The 23,319-nt window shown below is 45.0% G+C and overlaps 1 protein-coding gene across 1 annotated transcript; it reads right to left on the bottom strand.

Annotated features, from left to right (window-relative positions):
• Nucleotides 1-8,134: 8,134 nt before the first annotated feature.
• LOC110531620 (N-acetyltransferase 8-like) lies at nucleotides 8,135-23,319 on the bottom strand. The gene is made up of 3 exons (XM_021614920.3): nucleotides 22,878-23,319; nucleotides 21,519-21,683; nucleotides 8,135-9,289 (listed from the first exon to the last, which is right to left on the bottom strand). Exons 1-3 carry the CDS (start codon nucleotides 23,191-23,193, stop codon nucleotides 8,922-8,924), a joined length of 849 nt encoding a protein of 282 aa, XP_021470595.1. The 5' UTR covers nucleotides 23,194-23,319; the 3' UTR covers nucleotides 8,135-8,921.

Genomic DNA, 23,319 nt, shown 5'->3' with positions numbered 1-23,319 from the left:
TTTTCCAGGACCGGAATTGGGCAGCCCTGCTCCACATCAAGGTGAATCTAATATAATAGTTCTCGATTGCCTCTCGCCTGTCTACCAGTCCTTGTGCTAACATTCCTCTCCTTGTACTCCATGTCATACGCCCAAACAGGATTAAGCACGAAACAGGTCTCGATTTCAGGCTTCATCGCCTATAGTTCTCGTTGAATCTGATTGTGTCCACATTCCATGATATGACAAATGATATGATGAGATAAAACACGATCATTTCAATCAATCAACTGACCGGAGGAACATCTAAAAGCTTTATGCATCGCTGTTTTAATCCATACAATATGTACATCCATTTCTCTTTCACAATGCAGGAAATCCTTATCTTTACAGCTTTACATGGATCAGTAAAAACAAAGAATGTGTAAATCAGTAGTGATAATACAGCAGTCCAAAGAAAGGAACACCGTCAGGAGGTGGAACAGAAAGGATAATCGACAGACCCCATCGTCCGTATTCACTAAGCGTCTCAGAGTAGGAGTCTTGATCTAAGATAATGTCCTCCCCCCCCGGGTCCATATAATGTTATTCATTATGATCTAAAAGGTCCAACTAATCCTATATCAGCACGCCTACTCCCCAGACGCTTTTTGAATACGAGCCTAGAAAAGTAGAAGCAGGTGGTCACTGCAGTCAGACTGTATTCAGGTGAGGTCGGTGCCCGGTCGAGACTCAGCTGGCCACGCCTTAACTACATTCAAAACCGGAGAAAATCCTTTTCACTTCGTTTCTGTTTGGCTGACCTCTCGCTAAGGCCTTGAACTCATTGATCCCATCTCTCCACTTTACCCATGGGTTCCGCTAGCCCCTTCTCGTTTGCTCTTCATTCTCAGACCCTCAACTGTCTGTGCAAACTCCCCCTGACCCATCTCCTCTGTAATAACCCTCTCTTTCCCCCCTCACTCTTCACCTTATTTTCCCAAGCCCCCCTTCTCCCCAGTGGCCTCATATATGCACCAAGACATCATTATACAAGGTCCCCTCAACCCCATAGCCTCAGCCTTGCCATACACTCACTCACCCCCACCCTCCTCTCCCTACCCCTCTCCCTTTGGGACAGCCCAGCCAGCTGACCTGACCTGCCTGCCTCCTCACTCCCTCAGTGTGGCTGCATATCATTCCCCTGCAGTGCTTTGTGTGGGTTGGTATCCTAGCAACAGACGGCCATGACATCTAGGGATCCGAAAGCGGAGAGAATCCATTGCTGCTGCAACACTGCTAGCGGTAGCTAACACACTCGCTGCATCTGAAATGGCACCCTATTCCCTATTTAGTGCACTACTTTTGACCAGAGGCCTTACGAGCCCTTGGCAAAAGTAGTGCTCTACATAGGGAATAAAGTGGAGAAAAAAAATTGGGTAAACCACTGACTGTGCTGTAGTGTTGGGTTCTCTCCAGCCACTAACAGGCTACCCTCTCCAGCAGAGCAGGACAACAGTAGACTTTCTCTGTGACTACTGACTTAGAACCACACTGCACCAACGGTCCTGGGAAAGATGGCAGTGGTCTCTGAAAGCAGTTCAAAATGAACCAACGGTCTCTGGTTTTCTGAGATTAGTGAGAGAATAGAGTTGGAGAGATCATCTATATAAATCCATCTCAGCTTTAGTCAGATTTTGTGTGATTCTGCAAACTTTGTCAAATATGTTATATTAAGGTATTTCCATAGTTTTTCTGTTACAAAAGGTTCATATCATATCCTCTGTGGATACTATTTACAGTAAAATACACCTTACAACTTTATTAAATCATTGATAATAAAATTAATCTCTTTCAAGGAAATCATACAAGCTTTTTTTCAAGTTGTGAACCTGTATGGTTTTTGCCTGCGGTTAAAACCGTGATGTAGGCCAGTGGATTGTTTCATTTTCAGTAGCATTGACGAATCACTGTAGTTGCAATGCAGTAAATTGAGTTTCCATGATACTCCTGACAACTAGAAAATCAGAAGCAAGATCTCAGACGGGCTCAGACGAACAATAGAGAACAGAGACCACTTTCAGAAACCCTGCAATCTTTCTCTTGTCTGCTGGGAGGGACTGTCCTTTTCTCCTGTACAAACTGTCTGTACAAACTGTCTGTACAAACTATGCAAGTGGTACACCAGTAGAATCTTCAAGTAAAAAAAAACACAAAATGTTTTATGGGACACCTCTTATAAAGAAAAATACTAAAATAATCATTGTACAATCACACCTCATATTCAGGCCTCTACATTTCAGTGGTGATGTGTTGCCATGCCAACAGTGATAGCGTTACAGCGCCCGACTCACCAGTATGGGATATAACACCAATGAAGCATTCTGAGTTAATAAAATCCTTTATACGATTGTGTCTCGTTATCTCATTGTTAGTTTTTTTATTGCTTAATTAGATGGCACGTGGGCAGGATTTCCAAAATGATACTGATAAATACACGCTTTTGTTGACACTTGTTGAACACAAAATAGCAGTTTGACGAAAGAATGCAGCAAGACTTTCACCTTTGGCAAATTTCAACTTTCCAAAAAGTTGCCGCAGGTCATAGCTATACATTTCTTTATGCGATGCTGTCTTGTATATATGCTTATGACACATACGGTGTATGAGCAAAAGCGATATATATTGGGTAGGAGGAGAAAAAAATCCATACTGGTCATCAAAAAGAAAGAAAGAAAGAAGACACAATTGTGCTACAAGTGCTTCTGCGTTCTTGGCACCTGTGGCCACAGTGAAGAATTCGTCGTCCTGTTAGCCACAGCAGAGTGATAGGTTCACCAGAGGAGTAGAGAGAGGGAGAGTCCATTTTGTGGAGTTCTGTAGACCCCCCCCCTTTCCGGGTAAACTGCCACAGTGGCGTGTTTCTTCCTCACCCTTCCCCCTCCTCGTTTGGTGGAACATCCCAAAGACGGCCATCTTCTCAGACAGACAGTTCCAAAGTCCATTATTTTAGCATCGATGAAATCAACAAAAATGATAGATATATACTGTAAATCAAAACAACAGTAATAGATATAGCTATGTACACAGTCACTCTAAAACGTAAAATGTAGTTCTTAGCGTCAAGGGAGAACCATTTGCAGATTTATCGCATTTTTGTCTCAATTTCTTCTCTCTTCAAGAAAACAAAAAAGACAAAAAATAAAAACATTTTTTCCCACCAAAGACCCTTAGTAACGGTACCCATATACATTCATTCCTGCTATTAACTCCCAAGGCCTTTGAAATCTGCACTCACCAATGGAGGAACACCTATACTCACAGGAATACTACTTGTGCGGTTTTGATATCTTTACTTCTGCAATTGTGCGTGTTCAACTTGACATCTGGGGGACAGGATGAGGGATTTTTGTCACATACCATTTTTTTCCAGGTCAGATAGGCTACGAATGAAGACTTTTATGAGACAATCTACCTTCCGGCTACCTTCTGTAGATGTCTTGACGTCTAAGTTCAGTAAGGGGACCATCGTTTCTGGATTGGAAAGCCCTTGATAAAAGGTGCTCTCCAATAAAATAGGCTTTTAGTTCTGATGCAGCATGCATGAATTAAACCATCTATTACAGATTTTTTTTTAAATACATTAACATTCTCCTGTTGTCCCAAGTCAACACAAACAATATTTCCCCCTTTTCTCAGAACCAAAAGGGGAAAAAACGAACATGATTTTTTGGGGGGGATTGAGCTTCAGTGGAATGGAATAGTATTAAGTTACATAATCACACTCTAGTGGTGGTTGCATACAGTTTTTCTTCTACATTCTAATACTGTGTATACGTTGCCGGTATCACAGGGTACTAAGACCAGACCAAACAGGGCATACCATACATAGCATTCGCCATATAAACAGAGTTGAAAATAACGGAGTACAGTAAAATGCATTATGGTGACGTCAGTGTAGTTTGTCTGTTCCTCTCAAACAAGCCATATAGTTTTCTGTGGTGGTTTTTGAACGTCAGCATGTAATTATTACAGTATATAAGGCCTTTGCGTAGGCTGGGTATAATATTCCGTTATTTATCCAGAACACAAATAGCAGCCTAGGCTATGCATCTCCCACAATGCCTAGCGAGAGGGATATTGTTATTGAGACGGCGACAGCAGCGGTCATGATTCACTTTGACAAGACTTCACATTCGTCCACTTATTACCCTACGTGGTGTACACTTTGTAGTGTACATTTAGTAGTGTTCACTCACTAGGTGCACTCTTATGGCCTCACCATTTAACATCTGCCTCTGGCTTCTACATTCTCGTGGATCCATGTCAAACTTCTTCACCCAGGTCTGTTTGGAATTTTTCAGACGGAGGAGGGGAGGATCGATAAAAATGTTGATCATAATGTGCATCCCAAATGGCACCCTTTTCTCTCTATTGCCCCATAGGCCCTAGTCCACAAAAGTGCAGTATGTAAGGAATTGTATCATTTGGGAAGCACTCAAACTGTGGCAATTTGGAGAAAGAGAAAGACATTTTGAACTTCAATACTGACTTGTTCACTTTAAGTGCCCTCCACATCTCAATTCAGATGGTTGAACAAGGGAGAGGGGGTGTCAGAACAGCGAGACGTTCTCTGAAAACACAGTAGACAGCCAGTCGTTTGACCCGACATCTGATATATCAACATGAGGTACTTCCCAAGAGCTATGGGGGCTTGGTCAAAAAAAGTGGTGCACTGTAAAGGGAATAGGGTGCTTTTTGGAATGCATCCCATGATCTTACACACTCACAAATATTTTGACATTTGTCCAAATGAGGACAAAACTATTCCACTTTCCACATCACGTCTCCATAGACTTCTCGCTACATTATATCCCCACTCCCTTGATAAAAACACAGAGAATCAACTGATAATATCAACGTAATGAAACATAGAAACAATTATTATTTCCACTGCTTGCCATGTGGCAGAATGTATCGAAGTCATTTTCAAGACACATTGCATGCAAAATAAAATAAAAAAATCTCAAGCAAAGAAACACAATTTTGTTTAAATGTTCAGCTAAAAAAAGAAGCTTATTTTCTGTATTTTTTTTTTTGTTAATTCTGTTTTTCTATTATTTTTCCAGGACAGGCACTGTACGTATCTACGCACACACCAGGAACAGAGGCATGCCACACTGGCATTGCTTTTGCATTCTACGGTTGGCAGGCTTGATGTCATCGAGGCAGTGCTGTGGTGAGAGGATATAATGCACCTCTTCGCCCAACCCCACCCTACCTCCACAGACACTCAACACACACACCCATGCATCCTACTCCATAGCTGCACCGCACTGCTTTGATGACTCCACAATAGGGGAGTTTGGGGGGGGGGGGGCGGTTACAAGTTTAAATAGAATAGAAGCAGTGCAGCAAGACTGTGGCTCATGCAAAGATGGTGGGGTGTGGGTTAAAATTTAGGAGGGGGTCTGGCCCAGGGTTGCAGTCAGATTTATGTATGGGGGGTCAGAAGTCAAAAAGGGGGAGTGGGGGATAGAAGTCAAAGCTAGGGGGAGTGGGGGGGTCAGAAGTCGGAAAGGGGGAGTGGGGGATAGAAGTCAAGGCTAGGGGGAGTGGGGGGGTGGAAGTCAAGACTAGGGGGAGTGGGGGGTCGAAGTCAAGACTAGGGGGAGTGGGGGGGTAGAAGTCAAGACTAGGGGGAGTGGGGGGGTAGAAGTCAAGACTAGGGGGAGTGGGGGGGTAGAAGTCAAGACTAGGGGGAGTGGGGGGGTAGAAGTCAAGACTAGGGGGAGTGGGGGGGTAGAAGTCAAGACTAGGGGGAGTGGGGGGAGGTGGAAGTCAAGACTAGGGGGAGTGGGGGGGTAGAAATCAAGACTAGGGGGAGTGGGGGGGTAGAAGTCAAGACTAGGGGGAGTGGGGGGGTAGAAGTCAAGACTAGGGGGAGTGGGGGAAGGTGGAAGTCAAGACTAGGGGGAGTGGGGGGGGTAGAAGTCAAGGCTAAGGTGAGTGGGGGGTAGAGGTCAAGGCTAGGGGAAGTGGGGGGTCAGAAGTCAAGGATAGGGGGAGTGGGGGAGGGTCAGAAGTCAAGGCTATGGGTATCAGCGCAATATCTTTTTGGTCTATATGTTTTTTTTTCTTGTTTTTTTTCTTCACATTTAAATTCTTTATCTTTGTACAAGTATGACACAAGTTCTTGGGCTCATAGAAGTTGTATCTCTCCCTCTGCTGGTTCTGTCTGTGATAGGAGGATGGAGATGAGAGTGGTTATCGTTATGACGGGGAGAGAGGGGGTTGCCTTTTGGGTTTGTCAGCTACATACTGTATAGTATTCCAACTGTGTACACATTAACACATACACAGAAGGATATAAACATACCTGTAAATTGGATATAGTATTGTATTTAAATTCAAATGGATAAATTTGTGCTCAGATGCATTTTGTTAGGTCGACTGCATATACTTTAAGTCCGCAAATATTGCAAATAATGTATTAGGCCTACCCAAGTAGTTTTCTCCAATGACCTGGTTTGAATATATACTAGATTGCGATTACTTTGTAACTGTAGCTGTATCCATAAAATGTGTATACTACCATGTAGCAATGCTTCCATCAAATGTGTGTGATTATAAAAATCGTGAATTTATCCCTAATCAAATTCCAAACTTATTAAAAATGTTAGAATTTATATTGATTCAATTAGTAAACAATTGATAAGTACAGATATGAATCAATAACGCTCAAAGTTGAATTAGATTAAATAATTTACTCATTAGAAAATCCCATGATTAAATGAGTAATATGTTCAATATTGACACTTAAATATTCACCCTGCATGGGTATCCCTAGTCTGAACTACCCTCTTGTTTTCCCAACCAATTAGAGACCATCTCCATAGTTCCCATGTAGGTAGAATGGAATCATAGAATTAGGAACCATTGTCATTCTATAGAATCCATTCTGATACTGTGTTGAATGAGGGGATAAGAACATGACCAAAGATGGAGGAAGAGATAGAGGGAGGAAGAGATAGTGGAAGGGAGGATATCAGAAAGCTGGGGGAGGAGTGATAGGAAACTGCACTGTGTGGTCAAAAGTAGTACAATATATAGGGAATAGGAGATGCAGCCTGTGTGTGCTTGTTTCCTGCCACCCGATTCCACAGTACATGTCCTGCCACCCGATTCCACAGTACATGTCCTGCCACCTGCCTGCACAGTACATGTCCTGCCACCCGATTCCACAGTACATGTCCTGCCACCCGATTCCACAGTACATGTCCTGCCACCCGATTCCACAGTACATGTCCTGCCACCTGACTGCACAGTACATGTCCTGCCACCCGACTGCACAGTACATGTCCTGCCACCCGACTGCACAGTACATGTCCTGCCACCCGACTGCACAGTACATGTCCTGCCACCCGACTGCACAGTACATGTCCTGCCACCCAATTCCACAGTACATGTCCTGCCACCCGACTGCACAGTACATGTCCTGCCACCCGATTCCACAGTACATGTCCTGCCACCCGACTGCACAGTACATGTCCTGCCACCCGACTGCACAGTACATGTCCTGCCACCCGATTCCACAGTACATGTCCTGCCACCCGACTGCTCAGTACATGTCCTGCCACCCGACTGCACAGTACATGTCCTGCCACCCGACTGCTCAGTACATGTCCTGCCACCTGACTGCACAGTACATGTCCTGCCACCCGACTGCTCAGTACATGTCCTGCCACCCGACTGCACAGTACATGTCCTGCCACCAGAGCCACGACCTGTTCACCCTGCTACCATCTAGAAGGCGGAGACAGTACAGGTGCATCGAAACTGGGATAAGGAGAGACTGAGGAACAGCTTCTATCTCCAGGCCATCAGACTGTTAAATAGTCACCAGTAGCCGGCCTCTGCCCAGTACCCTGCCCTGAACTTTAGTCATTATTACTAGCCGGCTACCAGCTGGTACTCTACCCTGCACCTTATAGACAGACTGCTGCCCTATATACATACCCCCTTCATATGTATCTCCTATATTCTCGTCATCCTATATAACTACTGCTGTACACACCTTTTCTAATCATATACTGTCTATACACACCATCATATACATATATATATATTTATATTCCAGACTCTGACATTGCTCATCCTGATATTTCTTAATTCCTTTATTTTTATTTGGGGGGGATTTGTGTGTATTGTTTTGTATTGTTAGATATTACTGCACTGTTGCAACTAGAAACACAAGCATTTCTCTGCACCTGTGTTAACATCCATCAAATATGTGTAAGCAACCAATAACATTTTATTTGATTTGTTCATCTTGTCTCTCCACAGGGCTGCTGGTTTATGGTCTGTGCTGAAGTGGCTGGACAAATGCCAACCTACATAGTCTTTTTGTCTAGGTATTTTTGGGTACACACGTTGTTGTGACAATGGAGAGGGCTTCAGTGGGCTAATGAGAGACAGGGTGCGTTTGAGATAGAAATGCCACGTATTGAGCAGGAGGGGGTAGATGTTGGAGGGGCTGGTAGAGGTAATGAATACGGTAAGGAACAATCACATGGTATCAAAAGCAAAGGGAACACTCAGTTGATGATGTCATTTGAAAAGGCATGGGATGGTGATATATGTTAGGGATTTTTTTTTATTTTTTACAACAGGACAGGGTAAAAAAAAAATCAATAAATGTACTCGGGGGGGGGCACTAAATTCAAAATTTAAAAAATAAATAAAAAATAAACTAAAACCAATAAAAAGTTAGTGACTTAAGATGAATGAATAGAAACAGTAGTAGTAAGAAGAAGAATCTCTAATAATATAAAATAAATAAAGTTGTCAGAGGAGAAGGACTTGGTCGAGGCTCGTTGGGCGAGGGGCTCTGCCTCGAGGAGGTGGTGTCGTTGCTCTCTCCCCCTTTCTCTCTCCATCCCTCTCTCCCTCTCTCTCATCCCTCACTCCTCACGGAGCTGCAGACGGTAGCGTTGGTAACGGATCTGGAAGAAGAGCCTCTCTTGCGGCGAGCGGCTCATTCCGGGCAGCATGTAATCCTCGCTACCGCCGGTCCGCCGGAAGCCCAGCGACTCATACAGCTTGTGGGCAGCCATCTTGACGGCGGTGGTTCCCAGGACGACGGCGGCGTAGTTGTTATGCATGGCGAACTCTAGCACACGACGCCCCAGCAACTTGGCAATGCCCTTGCCGCGGAAGCGCGAGTCCACCGACATGCGGCGTAGTTCCACCGTGTTGTCGTCCTCCCGGCCCTGCGCCGCCACGATGCCGACCACCTGACCTTCCAGCACTGCCACCCAGAAACATGAGCCTGGAGAACCAGAGAGCCAAGTTAGAGAGAACCAGAGAGTCAGTACTGTACTCTGTCTGTCTGTCTGTCTGTCTGTCTGTCTGTCTGTCTGTCTGTCTGTCTGTCTGTCTGTCTGTCTGTCTGTCTGTCTGTCTGGTAATGTGAGAGTAGTACAGTACTGTACTGTGTCTGTGTTGTAGCTATACAGTATCTACAGTATCTAGGGATCAATACAGTACCACGTTGGAGATGTACAGAGAATGCTGGACAGGTTTTCTGTGGTTGAGGTTGTGTGTGTAGTGTGGATGACTGGCTTACTATATTCTCATCCTTAGTTTATCTGATTTGCAAACCCCTCCAAAATGTGTGATAGCCTATTTATATTAGATACAACACACACACACACACACACACACGTCACACACACGTCACACACACGTCACAGAGCAAGTGCTGAATTTATGCTAATACACTGATTGGACAATGTTATGAGGGATTTAAGGCCCCTGTGGGATTCAGTGGATTAATGATTGAATAAAACAACTGTCAGATGTATTACAGCCGGTCGCCACGGTAACAAGTGTGCCTGTCCAGACACGGCATGACATGTAGCATCACGGAGAGGGTAGCTTCCCACAGCTGGGGAGGGTATTAGAAGGCAGCTAGATCTGCAAGCAGTGAATAGTTGGCTGGGATATTTTCCCATTTGACCTTTGACCTTGGTCATCATTGTGTGTGCAGAGTTCAGAGTGAATCAGACAATTACTTTTTGGATTCTAGGACTTGGTCCAACTTGGAGGCTCTCCAGTGTTGACTCTCCCTGTCTCTAGTCACAATGCGGGACAATGTTAGCTAGCTTCGGAATAGCTGCTCCACTTTGGAAGGGTCAGGTTCATTCAAATTACGGTGTAATGTGTCAGCGTTTTTAGGGTTAGGGTCAATTCCATTTCAGTTCAAGTCAATTCAGGAAGTATACTGAAATCCCAATTCTCTTTTGGTTTTTGGTTTACTTTCTGAAATGACTGGAAATGCAGTGGAATTGACCCCAACCCCGGTCTTCAGTTGGGGATACTAAGAGTAAGGGGGCTGTAGGAGGGGGGATACTAAGAGGAAGGGGGCGGTAGGAGGGGGGATACTAAGAGGAAGGGGCGGTAAGGAGGAAGGGGGAGGGAGAGGTATGAGGGGTAGGTAGGAGAAGGGAGGTAGGAGGGGGGAAACTAAGAGGAAGGGGCAGTAGGAGGGGGGATACTAAGAGGAAGGGGGCAGTAGGAGGGGGGATACTAAGAGGAAGGGGTGGTAGGAGGGGGGAAACTAAGAGGAAGGGGTGGTAGGAGGAAGGGGGCGGTACTAAGAGGAAGGGGCGGTAGGAGGAAGGTGGCAGGAGGAGGGAGAGGTATGAGGGGGTAGGTAGGAGAAGGGCGGTAGAAAGGCTGGTCATGGCTCACATCAACACAATCAACCCACTCCAATTCGCATAGCGCCCCAACAGATCCACAGATGACGCAATCTCTATTGCACTCCACACTGCTCTCCACACTGCTCTCCACACTGCCCTCGCCCACCTGGACAAGAGGAACACCTAAGTGAGAATGCTGTTCATTGACTGCAGCTCAGCGTTCAACACCATAGAGCTCAGGACTCTGGGACCGAACTCCCTCTGCAACTGGATCCTGGACTTCCTGAGGCACCACCTCCAGGTGGCGAGGGTAGGCATCTGCCACACTGACCTACAACACGGGGGCCCCTCGGGGGTGCGTGCTTAGTCCCCTCCTCTACTCCCTGTTCACCCACGACTGTGTGGCCGTGCACGACTCCAACACCATCCTTAAGTTTGCTGGCGACACGACGATGAGACAGCCTATAAGGAGGATGTCCGTGACCTGGTAGTGTGGTACCAGGACATCAACCCCCAACGTCAGCAAGACAGAAGAGCTGATCGTGGACTACAGGAAAGGAAGGGCCCGAGCATGCCCCCCTCCACATCGACGGGGCTGTAGTGGAGCGGGTTGAGTTCCTCAGTGTCCACATCACTAAGAAACTATCGTGGTCCACACACACCAACACAGTCAGGAAGAAGACTCAACAACGCTTCTTCCCCCTCAGGAGGCTGAAAAGATTTGGCATGGGCCCCTCAGATCCTCAAAAAGATTTACAGCTGAACCATTGAGAGCATCTTGACTGGCTGCATCACCGCTTGGTATGGCAACTGCTTGGCATCTGACCGCAAGGCGCTACAGAGGGTAGTGCGTACAGCCCATCCTTGCCATCCAGGAACTCCAAACCAGGAAGTGTCAGATGTAGGGCCTAAAATTGGTCAAAGACTTCAGCCACCCAAGTCATAGACTGTTCTCTCTGCTATCGCACAGCAAGCGGTACTGATGCAGGAAGTCTGGAACCAACAGGACCCTGAACAGCTTCTACCCCAGAGCCATAAGATGGCAAAATAATTTGTCAGGTTAGCTATTGGTTAACTATTTAACTATTTGCGTTGACCCTTTTTGCACAAACTCTTTTGACTCATCACATACAGTACATTGCTGCTACTGTTTATTATCTATCCTGTTGTTTAGTCACTTTATCCCTACCTATATGTACACATCTACCTTGTACCTCTGCACATTGACTCGGAACTGGTCTCCTGTGCATATAGACACATTTTCGTTACACATTGTGTATTTATTCCTCATGTTACTATTACTATCTTTTTTCCTCTCTCTGCATTGTTGGGAAGGGCCTGTAAGCATATTAGTCTACACATGTTGTTTACAAAGCATGTGACGAATACAATTTGATTTGATTTGATAGGATAGGATCAGAGAAAGAAGGAGAGAAGACAGAGAGGGGGGGGGGTGGAGGAGAAGAGAGAGTACCCATCGGCTCACCTGTGTGAGACAGGTGGTGGAGTCTAGCATTCTAGCTGGCAGGGGGTCCTCCTCCTCCCCTCCATATTCTCCTCCTCCTCCCCTCCCTATTCTCCTCCTTCTCCCTCCTCCCTATTCTCCTCCTTCTCCCTATTCTCCTCCTCCTCCCTATTCTCCTCCCCCTCCCTATTCTCCTCCTCCCCCTATTCTCCTCCTCCTCCCCCCTATTCTCATCCTCCTCCCCCCTTATTCTCCTCCTCCTCCCCCCTATTCTCCTCCTCCTCCCCTCTCTATTTTCCTCCTCCTCCCCTCCGTATTCTCCTCCTACTCCCCTCCCTATTCTCCTCCTCCTTCTCGTCCATATTCTCCTCCTTCTCCCCTCCCTATTCTCCTCCCCTCCCTATTCTCCTCTTCCTCCCCTCCCTATTCTCCTTCTCCCCTATTCTCCTCCTCCTCTCTAATCTCCTCCTTCTCTCCCCTCCTTATTCTCCCTTTTCTCCCCTCCCTATTCTCCTCCTTCCCTCCCTATTCTCCTACCTTCCCTCCCTATTTTCCTCCTTCTCCCCTCCTTATTCTCCTCCTTCTTTACCCTCCCTATTCTCCTCCTCCTCCTCCCCTCCCTATTCTCCTCCTCCTCCCCTCCCTATTCTCCTCCTCCTCCCCACCCTATTCTCCTCCTTCTCCCCCCTCCCTATTCTCCTCCTTCTCCCCCTCCCTATTCTCCTCCTTCTCCCCCTCCCTATTCTCCTCCTCCCCTCCCTATTCTCCTCCTCCTCCCCTCCCTATTCTCCTCCTCCTCCCCTCCCTATTCTCCTCTTCCTCCCCTCCCTATTCTCCTTCTCCTTCTCCCCTATTCTCCTCCTCCTCTCTAATCTCCTCCTTCTCTCCCCTCCTTATTCTCCCTTTTCTCCCCTCCTTCTCCCCTCCCTATTCTCCTCCTTCCCTCCCTATTCTCCTACCTTCTCTCCCTATTCTCCTCCTTCTCCCCCCTACTTATTCTCCTCCTTCTCTTCTCTCCCCTCCCTATTCTCCTCCACCTCCTTATTCTCCTCCTTCTCCCCTCCTTATTCTCCTCCTTCTCCCCCTCCCGATTCTCCTCCTTCTCCCCCCTACTTATTCTCCTCCTTCTCTTCTCTTCCCTCCCTATTCTCCTCCACCTCCTTCTCTCCTCCTTCTCCCCTCCTTCTCCCCCTCCCTATTCTCTTCCTTCCCTCCCTATTCTCCTACCTTCCCTCCCTATTCTCCTCCTTCTCCCCCCTACTTATTCTCCTCCTTCTCTTCTCTCCCCTCCCTATTCTCCTCCACCTCCTTCTCCCCTCCTTATTCTCCTCCTTTACCCTCCCTATTCTCCTCCTCCCCACCCTATTCTCCTCCTTCTCCCCCCTCCTTATTCTCCTCCTCCTCCTTTGAGAAACATTGGCTCTGAGAAGAAGGGATCTGCTGGTTAAGAGTCAGACATGGAGAACTAAGAGCTAGCTTGACTAGAGAGGGGGATCATAGGACCCTGGTAGATGGGGATGGGAGTAGACAGTAGGGTGTGGGGGTATCCTAGCCCGTGGTTGAAGGAAGTGGAGAGGACTCTACCAGGACAGTACGGAGGAATGGAAGGAGGAGAGAGCTATTACAAGAGCTTTAAACACTATTTCATTTGGAAAGATTTTTAACTCAGGATTTTAATGTGACAGATTTTTTTATTCTAACTGGTATAGGAAAATATTATGCTTCCTGTCGTGGGCGTGCATTGGTAGGAGAATATGGTGTGATGATATGACCCCCCCGTCCCCCCGTCCCCCCGTCCCTAGCCCTTTTTATTGTGCTTAACAAGATTATTGTCTATCCATTCAGATGAAACCTATAAGGGTAATTCCGTTGATAAGCATTTAGTCTAGACAGCGCACACCCTTGCTGTGTGTGTGTGTGTGTGTAAGATTAAACAAAAGCTCATTAACAGCTTGTGTCTGCTTTAGTGTGTGTTCATACTTGATACAGATCATCCCTTTGTTAGGGTTAAGCGTGCCTGTGTGTGTGTGTGCGCGCGCGCGCATGCGCACGCGTGTGTAGCAGACATGGGTCGGTCATAGTTGCTCATGGTCACGTGATGAGGTAGAAGCACATTTCCTCTTGGTCTAACGGTCAAGATGTTGGTTTGTCCCGCAGTAGACCAGGGAATGAGTTTAGTAGGGTGTCTCTGGGTATAGGATGGGGACCCCCCTCCTCCCTGTCTTCCGGACAGCTATACAATACACATCATTGTTTTGTCCCCATGTCACCCTAACAGATGAGACCAGGAGCACACACACATGCTTACACACGCACATCTATGCACATACACTCATATGCACACTTCTCACACAACATATGGCAAATCATTATTTAAACATGAATAGTTAACATGCCCCACCCATCTCAAGAAGGCCTACAAGCTCAAGCATATCTGTCATACACACTAACCTGTGCCCTGTCATTCACTACACACACTACCCCTGGTATGTTACACACACACACACACCCTGCCCTCTGTCTCCATTACAGCTCCATTAGCGCCTGAGACGGTGTAGGAGCATTAATCACTAAGGAGGCTGCAGCACTGGTCTTTTCACATTAGTTTTACTGCCCTGGGTGGCTCATCACTCACACTGTGTGTGTGTGTGTGTGTGTGTGTGTGTGTGTGTGTGTGTGTGTGTGTGTGTGTGTGTGTGTGTGTGTGTGTGTGTGTGTGTGTGAAAGGGTTGGAGGTTTCGTAAAAAATCCCTTCCCCCCCTCTTCTTTAAATCACTAACCAAAACCCTCTGTTAACGTCTAAGATGTTGTAAAGCAGAGGAAGATGTGCTTTTTCTGTGTCTCACCCACTCATAAAGATCAGACCACATGATTGGTTACCCAAGATCGGATCATATTATTGGTCACCTGGGAGTAAAGTGTTTAGAAACAATAATGTTTTTAACATCTCATTTTGCCTCTTGTTGGGTCCATTGTTCTTTACCAGTATCGATTAAAAACATTTTTTGGAGTAGCGCTTTTGCAGTCACATATTTTTGGGTTGTGTCATTGTACAATGAATAAGACACTTACTGAAATGTGCTATGAAGTGAGTAGAGATTAAACTCAGTGACATCTAGTTAAATTGATACCCCTCTCGAATGGACAATCAAGAATGTACTAGAGCTGGAATGAATCTCTCTCTCTCTCTCTCACTCTCACTCTCACTCTCACTGTCTTTCTTACTCTGTCTCTCCAGGTGATGCCTAACCCAGTTCTCCACACCTACTGTTACATCCTCAACAATAAAGTGAGGGAGCGGAAGGATGGAAGGAACGTTTATCTACTGTGTGTATAGCGAGCTCCCTCAGCTGACGAGCTAGAGAGAGTTCCCAAGGGAGACCCCTACTTGGAGCAAACCGTCCCCCGTATCCCAATCAAATGCTTCCATTTTCTACCTTGCCTTCTCTCTCTCTCTCTCTTTGTCTGACACACTCTGCCTCTCTGTCTGACACACTCTGCCTCTCTGTCTGACACACTCTGCCTCTCTGTCTGACACACTCTGCCTCTCTGTCTGACACACTCTGCCTCTCTGTCTGACACACTCTGCCTCTCTGTCTGACACACTCTGCCTCTGTCTGACACACTCTGCCTCTGTCTGACACACTCTGCCTCTGTCTGACACACTCTGCCTCTGTCTGACACACACTCTCTCTCTGCCTGACACAGTCTGCCTCCGTCTCTCCGACTGCCTCTGTCACTGTCTCTGTATCTCTCTCAGCAGCGCTATAATAAGCAGCAGGTACTATGAGTGACAGTAGTGAAGTGTCTGCACCCACTAACTCCCCAGAACAGAATGAGATCACTGTCATTAGCAGGGAAGTGAATAGGGGCTAACAGACAAGTAGACAGCGTCCCAAATGGCACTCTATTCCCTACATAGTAGCCCATAGGGCTCTGGTCAAAAGTAGTGCACTATATAGGGACTAGTGTGTCATTTGGGATGTGGAAGTAGACTGCGCTGTCTAGGCAGGACCCGGTATGGGACAGGCTCTGACCCAGACTGAGATATGAGGACAACAACCCATCTGGCCACTTTTATCACTGCCCTGGGGCCCAGGAATCAGGTGGCTGTAACTGTTGAGTCACCTTGGCCCATCTACCTAAGTACTGTGTGGAGCAGACTAGATACCTTCACTGTAGAGAGCAAAGTTGAGTGAGTCCCAAATGGCACCCTATTCCCTACATCGTGTACTACTTTTGACCAGAGCACAATGAGCCCTGGTCAAAAGTAATGCACTATATAGGGAATAGGGTGCCATTAGGAATTGGGCCCAAGCTTCATAATGTTGAAGTGAGGAACGTGGTAAAGGAGCTTGGTTTTGCCTTGTGCCGAATCACGCCCCTCGCCATGTCTTGTATAACAACGGGGGCTGCGGGGGTACGTGCTACGCCACTCTTTATAACTAGCTAGAAGTTAACTATCTAAGATGTGACAAATAAATGATCTCCAGCTCAGCACTCCAGCTATGGATCTGGTTTGCTAACTTGCTAGCTAAGTGGCTAGATGGCAAGATCAAGCCTCTTGGTTACGGCATAGCCAATCAATCCTCTCCTGGAACAAGAGCCTTGCTGTCTAATATATGTTTTGTGCATGCAGCAAACTGTGAGTAGCCTTTTGAGATAGTTGTATAACTTTATGAGCTGGAATATCTGTCACTGCAATATCTGTCACTGCCTGGGCGGCAGGGTAGCCTAGTGGTTAGAGCATTGGACTAGTAACCGAAAGGCTGCAAGTTCATATCCCTGGGCTGACAAGGTACAAAGCTGTCGTTCTGCCCCTGAACAGGCAGTTAACCCACTGTTCCTAGGCTGTCATTGAAAATAAGAATTTGTTCTTAACTGACTTGCCTAGTTAAATAAAGGTAAAAAATAATAATACATTTCTGTTCGCTTGCTCATGTTAGCATTTAGCTAGCATCCACTATGGGAATCCTGCGTGTGTGCTGCCGCGCAGAAGACATGCCAGGCCGCGCAGAGACGTAAGAAACTGAACTTCACTGAGCCCCCCCCCCCATTAGTTTGCACTATACAGATCAACGATTTTTCTGTGATCTAATCAACATTACATCAGCCCCTTTCCAATGCAACAAACCAAAACAAATCGAACTTTGCAAGATTGAGTCTGATTTTGTCGTAGGCAGAGCCGGAGCGCAGCGGAGTAGAATTCTGTTGGCCGGGGTAGCCCATAAGAGGTCTTTCAATCCCCTGCGAGGGAATGCGCTTTTCAGATCAGTTCAGAACAGAGCTTGTGCGTGTGCACATTTGCTGATATTCTTTTCCAGTTAGGGAGTTATTAGCCCAGTTATAGATAAGTATAGGTCAGCAATGGGGAGTTACTGCTTCCTACAAGATGACAAAACGTGGAGGCTACATTTCAAGCTGTCTTTAAAAAGACAGGTAAAAAAAATCTCCTGTCTTAATTAAAGGGGCAGTGTTGTATTTTGTATTTTGAGACAGGCTTGAATATACAGATATGCTAATAGACAGAGGGGTAGCCTACAATGTCTAATTCTCTGTATGGTAATTATTATTATTATATGTCTCAAGCAATGTAGGCCTGCATTGAACACCATATATAGGATACTGTAGGCTATATGATAGAAATCAAAAGCTATTTCCATGGGAAAATGTTATAGGATTTGCTCCATTGGTTTTGTTGGTGGGCCTACATTATGCTCAGATAGCCACAATAGTCTATTGACTACTGTCTAAAACCATAAGGGTACAGCCTCAGTGTTCACCGTAAACGCACGCAGGAAGTTCTCAAAATGTTCAAGATTCCGCTCAAAATACCTACAATTTTCTCAGTGCCCCCAAAAATGTGAGGGAACATTGGTTGGGAACCCAACAAACATTTATGTTGGGAAAGAAAAAGCGGCCCCTGTTTGCACTGACATTAATACCATATACCCTGCTATGGTACAGGAACATTATGAAGGTATGAAAATCTGGATACAGCCAGACCCTACCTGGTATAGACTACAGAACAGTGGTGTATTTGTACAGGGCAGTGAAAGTGGATGGGATTGATTTGTTGATCAATGAAACAGCGTTTATCGATTGGTTGATTAATGAAACAGCCTTTATCGATTGGTTGATTAATGACACAGCCTTTAGTGATTGGTTGATTAATGACACAGCCTTTATTGATTGGTTGACCGTACCACAGGGATGTCAGGGAAAACTCAAGCTGGTAGAATTAATGTCCTGCTCTTTGATGTTAAGAATCCCTAGTTAAACACCCACCCCCATGCCCCTATTGTTCCTGGTATGTCTCATGCACACACACGCTGAGCAGAGGGCTGAGATAACAGATGGCTTTTTGTGACAGTGGGACGAGTAAATGCTTAACACACATTATAGTAATGGGGGGGGGGGGGTTTAGATACAGGTACATGTCGGGATATTATTTCTGACGATATATTGTATCGTTTTGACAATATCGCAATATTAATTTTGGGATAGTTGGCTGTACCGACAGTATTCTTCCTTCATACCTTGTTCTCCATCTTCTTTTTAAACAGGCAGCCAAATGACTGATCAAAACTGGTTTTCTCGTGGCTCTGTCTTTGTCCTTCTGCAGCAGACAAATGGTGAGCAATGTGTTTGGATCATTGAATCGCAATAAAATCTCAGTATCGAATCGCAATACATATAGAATCATGAGAATCCTGACAATTACAATACATATAGAATCATGAGAATCCTGACAATTACAATACATATAGAATCATGAGAATCCTGACAATTACAATACATATAGAATCATGAGAATCCTGACAATTACAATACATATAGAATCATGAGAATCCTGACAATTACAATACATATAGAATCATGAGAATCCTGACAATTACAATACATATAGAATCATGAGAATCCTGACAATTACAATACATATAGAATCATGAGAATCCTGACAATTACAATACATATAGAATCATGAGAATCCTGACAATTACAATACATATAGAATCATGAGAATCCTGACAATTACAATACATATAGAATCATGAGAATCCTGACAATTACAATACATATAGAATCATGAGAATCCTGACAATTACAATACATATAGAATCATGAGAATCCTGACAATTACAATACATATAGAATCATGAGAATCCTGACAATTACAATACATATAGAATCATGAGAATCCTGACAATTACAATACATATAGAATCATGAGAATCCTGACAATTACAATACATATAGAATCATGAGAATCCTGACAATTACAATACATATAGAATCATGAGAATCCTGACAATTACAATACATATAGAATCATGAGAATCCTGACAATTACAATACATATAGAATCATGAGAATCCTGACAATTACAATACATATAGAATCATGAGAATCCTGACAATTACAATACATATAGAATCATGAGAATCCTGACAATTACAATACATATAGAATCATGAGAATCCTGACAATTACAATACATATAGAATCATGAGAATCCTGACAATTACAATACATATCGTATCGGCACCGAAGTACTGCGATAATATCGTATCGGCACCGAAGTACTGCGATAATATCGTATCGGGAGGACCCTGGCAATTCCCAGCCCTAACACATATACAGTGCCTTCGGGAAATATTCAGAACCCTTTACTTTTTCCACATTGTTTGGTAACGGCCTTATTTTAAAAATGTATATATATTTTTTCATCCTCATCAATCTACACACAATACCCCTTAATGACAAAGCAAAAACAGGTTTTTAGAAATGTTTACAAATGTATTAACAATGAAAAACTGAAATATTACATTTACATAAGTATCGATTGGGTTCAGGTCTGGGCTCTGGCTGGCCCACTCAAGAACATTCAGAGACTTGTCCCGAAGCCACTCCTGCGTTGTCTTGGCTGTTTGTTTAGGATCGTTGTCCTGTTGGAAGGTGAACCTCCCCCCCCCCCCCATTCTGAGGTCCTGAGCGTTCTGGAGCAGGTTTTCATCAAGGATCTCTTTGTACTTTGCTCAGTTCATCTTTTCCTCGATCCTGACGCTGAAAAACATCCCCACAGCATGATGCTGCCACCACCATGCTTCACTGTAGGGATTGTGCCAGGTTTCCTCCAGGAAGAGTCTTGGTGGTTCCAAACTTCTTCCATTTAAGAATGTGGGAAGGCCACTGTGTTCTTGGTGACCTTCAATGCTGCAGAAATGTTTTGGTACCCTTCCCCAGATCTGTGCCTAGACACAATCCTGTCTCTGAGCCCTACGAACAATTCCTTCAACTTTATGGCTTGGTTTTTGCTCTGACATGCACTGTCAACCATGGGACCTTATATAGACAGGTGTGTGTCTTTCCAAATCATCTCCAATCAATTGAATTTACCACAGGTAATGGAAACAGGATGCACCTGCCCTCAATTTGCATAGCAAAGGGTCTGAATACTTCTGTAAATAAGGTATTTCTGTTTTTTTATTTCTAAAAACCTGTTTTCGCTTTGTCATTATGGGGTATTGTGTGTAGATTGCTGAGGATTTTTAAAAATCAATTTTAGAATAAGGCTGTAACATAACAAAATATGTAAAAGTCAAGGGGTCTGAATACTTTCTGAAGGCACTGTATACACCTACTGAAGAGGAGATAAGTGTGTGTGTGTGTGTGTGTGTGTGTGTACCGGATAACGGAGGCTAGCAGACAATGTCAGCAAGAGGGGGAAAATCAAATGCTTATCAAACACCTGCCTGTTAGGAGATTCACAAATAACTGGCAATTGACCCCAAGATGTAGGGTAGAGGTGGATAAAAGTGTGTGGGTGCGGTGTGTGTGTGTATGTGTCAGCATGTGAGAGAGACCGAGAGAGAGAGACAGAGACAGAGAGAGAAAGCGATTTGATTATAGCCTAAAGTTTTGGAACGGAACAAGGAGGAAGTGTGTCATAGCTCACTTCTTAGAATCGAAGTGTTTTGCATCATAGGAGATTTATGGATTGTCCTAATTAGGGACTGATGTAGTTGAGGAAATGACTCCAATGAGGCTTGGCCGACTGCTGCAGAAAGTCTATCAGCAGTTTCCTCCTTGCAATCAATAGGCCCAGTAGTGTGGCTTGCCCTGAACCCTCCCGCAGTAACACAGTGGAGCGAGTCGCCCTGCATACTTAATAAGCAGGGAGACTGCCTCGGTCTATAAAACGCATAACTGTGTCCCAAATGGCACCCTATTCCCTACATAGTGCACTACTTTTGGCCAGGGCCCATGGGTCTGCGGATGAACATTTATATACTGACAAACACAACAGATTAGGCCTATTTCATTTTCACATTATATTCAGGATATAGTTTGTGTGTTGTGTCCAATTGCCCCCTATCCCCTCTTACCTGTAGGTTTCATGTAATACTCCTCGATGTCTGCCATGTCAGTGTGGAGCGCGCAGGCCAGATAGCTGTGGATGACTTTGTGGCTGTAGAAGTAGCGCGCGCCCATGAGAAGGAACGGCGCGCAGCAGGTCAGCGCGAGGGATTTGGTCACAACAAAGCACATCACTATGGAGATAAGGAAGAAAAATAAACGATACCTGTCAGAAAAAAGAATCAAATGTTGGATTTTGGCGGAAGTCACACACATAACCAAACAGTGACATTCCAAAAATAAGTATATTTAAGTGTATACACATAGCCTAGATATCCTACACATCCAATAGCCTTTTAAAATAATCTCACTCTGGTCCATTTACTGCAGTCGGTGCTTTTTGGAGTAGCCTATTTCTCTGATTGGGCAGCACGGTGGCGCCAGAGTGGAACCCACCACACAGACAGGCTGTGCAGCACCATTGCATGTTATTATGTTTTCGTCTAGCCTGGCATGATGCAACACTATTTTACTCCATTGCGCCACGATATGGCGTGCTTACTGTCAACAGTGTGCCCTTACTTTGTAGCGGCATGGTTCCAAATAATAGCGTCATATCCACATGATAACCCACACCAATTTTCATACAACATTTCGACAGTGAAGTATGGTATGTTTTGTTGGTTTTTACTGTTTAATCTGTATGGTACTTACCACGGTACAGATAAAGGAATGAGGTGTACATACGTACGTGATGAACATTTTGAAATTAACATCTGCACTCGAATTATAAACAATGCCAGCATGCGCACACGGCTGGTGGTGCTGCGCGTCGTGTGCACGTACAGTAAAATGTGTGTATGATGGGAACTGGTGGGGGGGTGCGATTGGTGCACGCACGCGCACACTGTGGGCCAATCCTCAAGTTCTATTCATTCATTCATGCGTCCAACCCAACCTGCATCGTAGCGCCCTACACGCACATCCAACAGGGCACCGACTACATACTACATGCACCATGCGTTTTAGCCATGCCTTTGTGTGCGGTTTGATGCGGTGCTGTAAGGTACGTGAGCTACATGCCGGAATCGAGGAAAAGAGGGCATCGAGTTATCCATTAACACACACATTGATGCTCCCAACAGATTATAGCTTTCCTTCAACTGCATTTCAACTCACAATAAAAAAAATTAAAAACATTTTGCAATGATTGGTTTTCATGTGTTAGTATGGTTGGGTTATTCATTAAGAATGTATTTTACAATAATCATTTTTCAAATACATAATATACATGGGTAAAATGAAAAGCGTTTTTCAATGAGTAATGGCAACTTTAAACGAATTTCACTCCAGTAAATCGTTAGTATAGGGTGAATCGTGTCACTTACGTGTCAGAAGAGCATATACGAATTGGGTTTGACTTTGCTGTAATATGCCTCTGAACGCGGTGTTGGGTATTCTCTCCATTATCCCCTCATAAAAGATGCGGCGCACTTCCACATGGTCCGTGCGCTCAAACTCCCGGATCAAAACCGTATCTTTCCTCACATAATTTTCCTCGAGAGGATTCGGTGCCGGTGTGGAAGAAGTCCACATTTGCGAGGAGGAAAGGATAATAGAATCTTTTTTTGTCCCTTGTATGGCATCGTGCTCATCCGCAACAATTTTTGTCTCGCAAACCATTTTTGGAGACGAACAATGCATGCAACTGGCCTCAAAAATAACTCGAACCTTGGTAAGAATAGAAATGGGATACGATGCGTTTATAAATATGCAAAGAAAAAAGGCGGCGGGTGTTTCTGTTGCAACCCTGAGCGTTTCTGCACGACC

This window comes from Oncorhynchus mykiss, chromosome 9 (genome assembly GCF_057628025.1).
Source record: "Oncorhynchus mykiss isolate SJ-2025 chromosome 9, ASM5762802v1, whole genome shotgun sequence".
NCBI classification, from domain to species: domain Eukaryota; kingdom Metazoa; phylum Chordata; class Actinopteri; order Salmoniformes; family Salmonidae; genus Oncorhynchus; species Oncorhynchus mykiss.
The sequence above is the reverse complement of the archived record's forward strand: the minus strand, read 5'-3'. Positions and strand labels throughout refer to the sequence as shown.